At 41.8% G+C, this 10,632-nt stretch overlaps 1 protein-coding gene across 1 annotated transcript in view; it reads right to left on the bottom strand.

Annotated features, from left to right (window-relative positions):
- Window positions 1-2,334: 2,334 nt before the first annotated feature.
- Window positions 2,335-10,632, bottom strand: part of TBC1D9B (TBC1 domain family member 9B) — a 38,966-nt gene continuing 30,668 nt past the window's right edge. The window contains exons 19-21 of the mRNA XM_077823652.1: window positions 7,644-7,697; window positions 5,663-5,769; window positions 2,335-5,053 (exon numbers count right to left, since the gene is read on the bottom strand). Of these exons, the coding sequence (XP_077679778.1) occupies window positions 4,358-5,053; window positions 5,663-5,769; window positions 7,644-7,697 (857 nt within the window). The 3' untranslated portion in view covers window positions 2,335-4,357. The remainder of the gene's footprint in view (window positions 5,054-5,662; window positions 5,770-7,643; window positions 7,698-10,632) is intronic.

Below are 10,632 nucleotides of genomic sequence, written 5' to 3'. Positions count from 1 at the left end.
AGAATCCCCAGACCTGTTTTTTAATCAATTTCCCCCCATAAGCTCTTCCTCACTCCCAAGTTTTTTGAAGACAACCATTTGTGGGTGTATCAATGCTATTTCCTGCCCTCACTACTTAATGGCCTCTATTACTCATGAGCACCATAGCAGTTTAAATGCCCACTCCTATGTCTTTAAATGGAATCTATGTACCCAGAAAGTGTGTTTATTTCATAGAAGCAGCTGACATTTTAAAGATTTTCATGAGAAAAAAATATTCAGGATTTTAAGCTCTTCTATTCCCTATTTCAGATCACACAGGGGTACATGCAAGATAACTATAGCTTCTTTGGTCAATCAAATCTTTAAATATATATATAGGCAACAAGGAATCTTTCTATAGTACTTACAAAGAGTTATTGTTAGAATTTCCAGTTTTAGGAGAAAACCCAGCAGGAGTGCGCTGGAGAGCACATAAGGCTACCCAGAGTTGCTGGCAGCTTATTCCATGTGGCTTTGGAAGATTTTTTTTCTTTTAATGTAATGGGGGTGAGGGGGGGAGTAAAATTTTTTATTTGTAAAAATCAGCCACAAATTTGCCTAAGAACCAAAAAGCAGAAAGTGTCCAAAAACCTTTCTGCACAGGATCTCTCTGACCTTTTCAAATAGGAAATCAACAAGATCTGCCTTTACCTCTCCTCTCTGCCTTTTCTGTCGGTCTTGAGTCAGGCCCTTTCCTCATCCCTTGACTACTGTCCTCTCCTCCTCTCTGTGCTTGATACTAGTTATATTTTCCCAAGTCCATTCAAAATGCTGCTGGCTCTTCTCTTTGACCACATTACTCCTTTCAGTCTTTCTTGGCTTGCAATCTCTACTGTATTAGATATTCTTACCTTTCCCATTTAACCCCACCCTATCAGATCTAAAGTACCGAGCTGTCAATTACCCCACCTGTGCTCTTGCATTGATGCCAACATCAATTGCCCATGTATCTTTAAGGTACCTCCATACCTTCTACTATGCCACTAGCTGTGTATTGAAAATCTTCCCATCAAAACGTGAGAACTTTATCCTCTTAAATCCCCCCTTAATACCTACCTCTGCCCTAAAGCATACAAATCACTGCTGACCTAGTTAGGCAAGTGCAAGCCACAACTTTTGATCATAATGGTCCCTTCTGACCTTAGTATCTATGAATCTATGAAACTTTGTGTTTCTGCTAACTGTTCACGTTATCATGTCCTCCCAACCCACTCCCATTCTATTTGTTTGTTTTGTCCACCTACTGAAGTCTGTCCAAAACCTAGACTTGTGAGCTTTCTGGGGCAGGGACCATCTTTTGTGACTTGTCTGTACAGTGTCTGGCACAATGCAGTGCATCTCTCATACTTGGTGGTGGTTCCTTGGAGTTGTAATATAGATTATCATAAAAAGAAAAGGAGTACTAGTGGCATATTTGAGCATAAATTGGTTAGTCTCTAAGGTGTCACTAGTACTCCTTTTCTTTTTGCAAATACAGACTAACACGGCTGCTACTCTGAAACCATAGATTATCATAGAATATCAGGGTTGGACGGGACCTCAGGAGGTCATCTAGTCCAACCCCCTGCTCAAAGCAGGACCAATCCCCAATTTTTGGCCCAGATCCCTAAATGGCCCCCTCAAGGATTGAACTCACAACCCTGGATTTAGCAGGCCAATGCTCAAACCACTGAGCTATCCCTCCCCCATATATAATATAATCACACCCTAAATTGTATCTTCTGGATTATTAGCCAAAATTTTTGGTGTACTCTTAACTCAAACAGCTTGCTTCCATGTGGAAACATCTGATGTATTAATATTCCAAATTCAATAAAAATGTTTAAGTTGTTCAGTGCCCCAGGACTGCTGTAATAGTTGGCAAAGGCTTTTCCACAGAAGCCTCAGGCCTACCCTGATTAAAATAATCATGAAGGTGACCACTGCAAGCCAGAGAGAAGGGACATGTTTTTGCATCCCCATAGCGATTAATCGGTGTGCAGCTGCAGTCTCCTGGCATTGATACTGTGAGGGAGATGGGAATTGTGTGGAAGGGATGGAGAGAGAAAAGTGAGATCCTCCTTCTCACACTGGGACTCCCCTCCACCCGAGAGGGTCCCTTGAGTCAGAACAGCTACACTGCAATTTTATAGCCCCACAGCCTGAGACCTCTGAGCCTGAGTCAGCTGACACAGGCCACCCACTGGGTCTACTGCCTTAGGCAACAATCACGGACATACAACCTAGCTATGGAGTGAGGAAAAATCATACGCTCAGACACCCTGAGGGTAAGCAGTGTTCAGCTGATAAAGTGAAAGCCAGTCCAGGGCGGTGTGTGGATTCTGGTTCATTTATTGAGCACATGACAGATCAGACATAGACAATGTAAAATCACATGTATTACCTGTACTTAAAAAAAATTACAATAAATTACTGAAGAATTAGTAAAAGCACTTTTACTAGAGTTGCTCTCCAGAGGTACATGACAGAGGAGGCAGAGAATTAAGAAATATGCATTGGCTGTGAATACAGAGAGAACACCACAAAAGGAAGTAACACTGAACATCGCATAAAATGGTACCTTACTTGGGAACATCCATCAGCTGGCTCCAGTCTTTGTCATCCTCGTCTGTTCTGAACACCAGCCAGAAGCACCAATGTGGCTCACCCTCAGTACTGGGTCTGCACCAGCCCCATGCTAACATTCTTGCTCTCTGCCAGCGAGGCACATGCCTCTGGAACACAGATGCTTTTGTAATGAGATGAACAGGTCTGTATGAAAAGAAATGATGATGCTTCCTGGGAGGGGAGGCCCTCCCACAGGGAAGTTACCGTTTCCAAATGGAGCGTCTACTTTCCTCTGGTCCACAGTTAATTTGCAGAGGGTAATCTGTAGCTGCACTCCCTCCAGCTATATAAGCTTTTAAACTCGCAGGTGAGCTAGTCTGTTCAGATTTCAGGTATTAGAGTGATGGCTGAGAGGAGAGCAGCACCACTTTGCTCCCGCTTCTGCTTTACTTCTCAGGACTGAGGTGTAAACAGCTCTTTGGACTCCTGTTGTACAGGCAGCCTGGAGATGCACATGCTCCTGGAAAGCCCTGTACTTCAGAGAGCCTACAGGGAACAGTCACAAGTGGCACCAGGTGCTCATGTAAGTTTTCTGCCTCATACAAATTAGATCTGCTGTGGCCCTGTCCACAGTGAGAAACTGATCTGTTAAGGTTCTACCAAGTGATATATTTGCTCTGTGATAATTCAGTGATTGACATTGGCTCTGTAAGCCCGGGTCATACATTGATATTCGACTGGTTTATGACAAATTTACTATGGATCTTTTTAAAAATCAGATCCATCATTAGTATATTAAAATGAAGTAAAATATTGCCAGGAAATTAAATTACAGAAGATATTTTTCTTTTAAAAGCTAATGGCTGTGCTGACGGAAAGGTTGTGAACAAACTAATGTCAGAAGCAACAAGAGTAAGAAAAACAGATCTGTGTACCAACAGCTTGTAACAACTGGGCTCCAGTAAGCTGATTTCCAGTTCAGGACTTGCATCCGCAATCTAACCCCTTGGCAGACCCAATATCTTTTTGGGTCCTACTGCTTCTTATGCATCAATGTCAAGGAGCTTGCGGCTTCAGACACAATTCAAAACCATCAATTCTTTGCGTCAAAGAGTTAAAAACAGAGGCTTAGAAAACAAGTGTTTACATGACACTTTCTTGTAAAATGTTGAAAAACCACACGGTACTGGGATGGCAAATCACATCCATAGAAGCCTCCAGATTTGAGAAACTACTGAATTAAAGTCTCAGGATGCTGGGAGCAAAGGGATACGATTGCAATACATTTGTCAAGTTACAGTACTGTATCTAAGAACCTAATAAGACTATTTTATAGGCCAAGGACTGAGAGCACTTAGACATACTGCTTAGATCACAGAGTGACAGCCAAAGACGTACAGAGTTTCAAGCTGGGCTGCATCTTCTGTACAAAACTACCCAGGAATCTATAGCAAATGAGGACAGGGCATGGAGTGGCTGTGTTTGAAATAAAACTTCATTAAAAAAGATAACCAGAGGCAGACATGCATAATTTACAGTGGTAATTGCAAGCCTATGGGGCTATCAAGTTCTAATAGCTTTCATGCTCTTGAGAATGTAATGTAATTCCACCAAGCCGGGTCTCCAGAGAGATGTCTATGTTAAACAGCCACTGTGACAAGCCACTTATTCAGCAGAATCTACTGTAGTTGTTGTGTAGTTATTGGTCTGGGTAAAAAAACTCCCGCCATCTGCCCAATGTCTATAGCCTCACCCTTTATCACCTGAGACATTACTGCTTTCCTTGAGTTCAGCCTGACACTGAGGAGGAGAGATCATAGTCACTGGATGAGCTGAACTGCCTCTCTACTTTCTTCTGCTCTTTTATCTTCAGGCCAATGTCGACCTTCTTCTCAAAGTAGTTTACCAGGGCTGTCTCTGTAAGCATGGAAGCCAAGATCTGCTCAAAGGAGATAGACCAGTCAGTGTCAATGGTGCTGCCATACCTTGCAGCTGAACTGCTAGCTTCACAACCAACCAGGACTGTGTCATCTGCAATATCTTCACACTGCAGGGAACCCGTGCTAACCATGGAGTAGGAAGACATGGACATATCGTCTTTGGTTTCATCATCTGACGGGAGCTGTATAGGAGATCCTGGTCCTTCTCCACCATCCCCATCTCCTGGAGTTTGTTTTTCCTGATGGGTTTTTCCAGCCTGGATATCGCCAGAAGCTCTGTCTTCAGGGTCAGCTTGGGGTTGCTGCTCCACTGCTGAATTTTGACTGTGTTCAGATGTTGGTGACTCCTCTTCACTTTCAGCATCGGTATTATTTGCTTTGCAGTCATCAGTCTTCTTCATGGGTCGGTTGGAGAATTTTTTTCCAACTTCCCCAATTCGTAGGAGAAGGCTGGCTACAGTGGCAATGGCATGGTACAGCTCTTGTTCAACTGGGTCCTCACTGAACATGTTGTAAAGGGTCTTGCATAACTCTATAAACTGCTCCTTTAAAAACAGAAAATGAAACCACAGCAAAGATTATGAAACCTCCACTAAATCTACAATGGTGGATGAACTATGAGCCACCTACTGAGAAGCAGTGACTCCTATTAGATCATCCTGTATTAGATCATGCCCTCCAAGTAGCAGCTTATGTTGTCATGATGCAGGACACTTACTAATATGTAGTCTAATATTTTGCATAGTGCTCCATCTTCTAAAGGTAGTGAAAACCCCAGGCAGTGTATAAGTCAGGGGAATGGCATTAAGGGGATGTTTGAAACACACTGCACTGGAGGGGAGCCTTTGTTTAGAGTTCTAATTGGAGGAGGAGGGTTAAATGTACCTGATTTTCACCACTGGAAATATGTCTTCAGTTTGAAACAAAATTAGTTTAGTTTATAAGTAAAATCTCAAACTAGTCCTCCATCGGATGCATGTCCATATAATAGAACCACTAAGTTTGACATCATTAGAACTCTAAATATTGAAACAGCAAGGAATGCTGTAAGGGTTAAAGTGTATTGGCAGAACTGTGAGCCTGCTGTATCCTGCCTTACTCCATCCCTGCTGTAAATCGCTCAACTGGAAACACATTCTCAGTTCACTTCCTACCTGGTTCATTTTCGGGAGATCCTTGATGGTTTCTTTCTTGGAATACTTTTCCTTGGCCCACATTCGCAAGTAGTATCTGTAATCCTGGGGGCTGGTACCCTTTTCCTCTGCAAGGCAAGGCTAGATCATTAGAGTCAGGGGATTAATGGATTGAGATGCCAAACCAACCAAGTTTCCTTCTCTGACAAGGTTACTGACCTAGTGGATGGGGGAGAAGCAGCAGACATGATATATCTTGATTCTAAGGCTTCTGATACTATTCCACATGACATTCTCATGAGCAAACTAGGGAAATGCAGTCTAGAAGAAATTACTGTAAGGTGGGGGCACAACTGGTTATAATACTGTACTCAAAGAAAAGGAGTACTTGTGGCACCTTAGAGACTAACATTTACTAGAGCATAAGCTTTCGTGAGCTACAGCTCACTTCATCGGATGTATCCGATGAAGTGAGCTGTAGCTCACGAAAGCTTATGCTCTAATAAATGTGTTAGTCTCTATGGTGCCACAAGTACTCCTTTTCTTTTTATGGATACAGACTAACATGGCTGCTACTCTGAAACCTGTACTCAGAGTAGTTATCAATGGTTTCCTGTCAAACTGGCGAGAAATATCTAGTTCAGTCCCACAGGTGGATCTAGTACTATTCAATATTTTCATGAAGGTCTTGGATAATGGAATGGAGAGTATGCTTATCAAATTTGTTTATGACATCACACTTGCAAACACTTTACAGGATAGGATTACAATTCAAAACAACCTTGACAAATTGGAGAATTGGCCCAAAATTAACAAGATGAAATTTAAAAAGGCCAAGTGCAAAGTACTACACTTAGCAAGGAAAAATAAAGCTCACAAATATGAAATGGGGAATAACTGAGTAGGTGGTAGTCCTGCTGAAAAGGATCTGGAGGTTATAGTGGATTGCAAATTGAATGAGAGTAAATAATGTGATGCAGCTGTGAAAAAGGCTGACATTCTCGGATGTTTTAACAGGAGCATCATATGTAAGACAGGAGAGAACTGTCCCACTCTACTTGGCACTGGTCGCCTCAGCTGGAATACTGTGACAATTCTGGGTGCCGCACTTTGAGGAAGATGTAGTCAAAGTGGAGAGAGGACAAACGTGATAAAAAGTTTAGAAAACCTGATTTATGAGGAAAGGTTAAAAAACTGGGCATGTTTGAAAAATGAAGACTGAATGGGGCCCTGAAATTTGAAAATGGTTATGTTAAGGCCTAAAAAAACACTGACCAATTATTTTCCATGTTCATTGAAGGATGGACAAAAAGTAATTAGTTTAATCCACAGCAAGGGAGATTTAGGTTAGAGGTTAGGAAAATCTTTCTTAATTATAAGGGTAGTTAAGCACTGGAATAGGCTGCTAAGGGAGGTTGTAGAATCACTGGAAGTTTTTAAGAACAGGATGGACACACACGTCAGGCATTGTCTAGGTTTACTTGGTCCTGCCTCAGTGCAAGGAGGCTGGAATAGATAACCTCTTGACGTCCCTTCCAGCCCTACATTTCCATGATTCTATGCTTGCAAGAATACTGTTTTAGAGGATTTCACTGACAGGACTCAGGAGATGAGACCACAGGGAACGGCACTCTGCTTTTAGAGTTTTTCTTATGTGATGCAGAGGAGCAAAACTAACACTTCTGCAATCAGCTTGGCAGGTATGAAATAAACTCTGCTTTTCTGTAAATTTTGCAGTTCTGCAGTTCATGGCTGGTGAGTTAAGGCCTCTCTAGCGCATCAAGACCCTTTCAGCTTGGAGGCTGTTACCATATCAGAATCAGCAAGACATAAAAATTCCCTAGACCACATTACATTGTGCCTCTTTCCATGAGCAAAGCCTTGAGAGGTTTCCTATGCTAGAGTAAAGGGGTAGGAGTTAAAAAACTTGACATTACATGAATGACAAAACTGGGAAATGCCGGGAGCTATTAATTGTCCACATTAGGGACTGGTTAGTTACCTTTTTCTTTGGAATCCCCATTTCTCCCTCCTCTGTCTTCCTGAGTAGCTGCTTCTAAACAAACATTGATATTAGAAAAGTGACTCAGCGAATATTCTATTACTGCACAGTGTACAAGACAAACTTACATATCCAGTATAGTACAGACATGAGTATTTTCAATAAAATTAGGGCTAGCTTTCCTACACCATTCCCCTACAGCATATAGCGAGACTGAAAAAGCCACAGCTTGAAAAATCTACTTGCACACAGTAAGTAGGAAGCTTTTCCAGGTGAGTATCAAGTTTGCAGAATGTGAGTTTACATTTTAAAAAGTTCATAAGCCCTGTGATTCCAAAGGTTACCTGTTACTCATATTTGGAAAGTCAACTCCTTGGGCTGTGAGGTGTCTCCTAAAATTTCCAAGACTTATGGCATTGTCTAACATAGCAGTTGTCTTAATTTTTTCCACTGGTGCAGCTTAACAGCTGGTAGCAGTGATGCTGGCAGACTAGGTGACAGTTCATGCTAAGGTCCCTAGGTTTCAACTGAACACTGACAAATACATAACTGGAAACAGTCTGGCTCCCCCATGTGTTAGTATTATTAAAATAGGCCTTAGTTATAAAAACGTGTTTAGACTTTATGGAATGCTTGTAAATTGCTGCATGCATTAATCTCACTTATAATATCTGTATCCCATGTCATAAGGTAACACATATAGGTAATGCTCTGTTACTGCGAATCACCCACTCAGGAGAGAAGCAAGTGTGAAATACTAGCTTGCCACAGGAGGTGTTATCTCCTGTCCAACAAAAGAAGACCCATAAACAGTAGACAAATCACTGTGGAACATGAGAGGACAAAAAACTGTTGATTGCTCTCCTCATCCTTGACTGAAAAGGAGACATGCAACTGAATTCCTCCCAACAGCTGAACTTGCAACTTGAAGCGGAAGGGGGAAAGCAGTAAAAGGTGGTAACAAGGAGAAACTGTATCTTTTATGCTGCTTGGACTCTGAGAGGGCAAGTACTAGTAAGCATAAGCAAAAGATCCCCAATGCTTAGCCTGGGTTAGCCCTAAGGGACATATAGAACTTGCATATTATAGAAGTTTCAATTACCTTTTGAAACAGTGGAACTCATTTGTGTGAATGTGTTTACCTGCTTTAACCTTGTAAATAACTAGTTTCCTTTTCCTAGTTAATAAATCCTTAGATGGTTTATTATAGGACTGGCTACAAGGGTTGTCTTTGCTCTAAGATCTAAGGTGCAATTGACCTGGCGTAACTGACTGGTCCTTTGGGACTGGGAATAACCTGAATATTGCTGTAGTACTTGGTGTAAGGGACCATCTATCACAAAGGTAAGCTTATCTGGGTGGCAAGATAGATCAGAGTACGCAAGGGGACTATCTGTGACTTCATGTTGAGGCTGTATAGTGCTTGAGGAGTTCACACTTGATAATAGGTTAGTGAAATCTAAGTGCAGAACTCACAACCAATTTGGGGTTTGTGCCCTGCTTCTTAACAGTCTGCCCTGAGGTTGTTATTCACATTCTTGAGCCACCACAGGACAGCTTGACATTAGCAATGGTAGAAGTTTGAAGAAAAGTGTTAGCATTACACAGCCTGGGAATGAATAGGCAGGAAAGGAAAGAGGGAGAAGGAGAGATTGATGGGATAAGTGGGCAAAGAGAAATATGGTACAAAGGGATAGGTAGGAAAAGAGCACAATATGGGGAAAGGAAGAGAGAGAGAGCTAAGGATGAGATGAAATAGACATGGAAGTTAACTAAGCCCCATGATCTATTATAAGAAAGAAAAAGTGGAATGAGCCCCGGAAAGGAAAGAAGATACAACAAAAGCAAGAGAAATTAAATATATAAAGATGATGGAACAGTATTAGATAAATATATTATTCAGATGGCACCAGTGTTATTTGAGTAATTTATTTGACACTGTTATTCAACCAGCTCTTTAGGGTAGGGGTCTCCAAACTTTTTGAATCACACACCCCCAGGGCCAGCTCTGGGGAAGCAAAAAAAAAAAAGAGCAGCCGCCAGTGTGCCGCCGAAGACGGAGTGGGGAGAGCAGAGCTGCGCTCCTCCTGCCGCGCACCCCCATGGATGGTCTTGCGCGCACCCCACTTTGGAGACCACTGCTTTAGAGGGTCACACAATATTCAATACATATTAGTGAAATTTATCAAATAATATACTTAATCCTTTTATTCTGCTATTTGATCAGCCATAGCAGTAAGTTAAATTTTAAAAAGTGTATTAAATAGAAAGTTGATTGACAATGCTGTAGTACACATTAAATACTACACAACTCTTCCTTCCTTTAAGCTGCAAGGCTCTGGAGAAGCCCTGGTGATGGCAATGCTATCTTTACATTGGCTAGTAGACTTAGTTCTCAGCCTAGTAGGTGTCAAGTAAATTTTTCAATGGGAATAGCCATTGCCAAATTCCACTGGAGGAACTATAGGTCAAACTTTTTCTCAAGGCCAAAGCCTCGAATTAAAATTAGTCACCTTCGGTTATAACAGAGTTGTAGTCCAGTAGATAGAATAAACACAGTTACTGAAAGGCATCTAAAATGCACATGAGGCAAGCAAACCAAGTGCTAGGTATAGCACTGCATGTATAGAGGGAGGGCCAGTGGAAAGCAGCAATAAAATAATTTCATGGTATTTTACATGGCGCTTCAGTGCTGGCAGATTATTTTAGCATAACAACAAAGAGCTCAGCGTGTGTGCACACCCTAGAGACTAACCTTGAGACTCACAGTGCAAGAAGAAATCCAGCTCTGAGACAAAAGGAGATACTGGAGCAGCAGAGAGAGGGTTTGAGGGCAGGGTAAATCCAAGGGAAAACAGAGAGTGGGCCAGACACAGAGACACACATAAAGGAGGTGGGGGAAAAAAAAAAAAAAGACACAGTGAGACTCCCTGAACTTGAAAACAGGAAAGACAGGTCGGTAAAAGCAGACAGCATCATTAATGTTCCT

Source organism: Eretmochelys imbricata, chromosome 8 (assembly GCF_965152235.1).
Source record: "Eretmochelys imbricata isolate rEreImb1 chromosome 8, rEreImb1.hap1, whole genome shotgun sequence".
NCBI lineage: Eukaryota > Metazoa > Chordata > Testudines > Cheloniidae > Eretmochelys > Eretmochelys imbricata.
The sequence above is the reverse complement of the archived record's forward strand: the minus strand, read 5'-3'. Positions and strand labels throughout refer to the sequence as shown.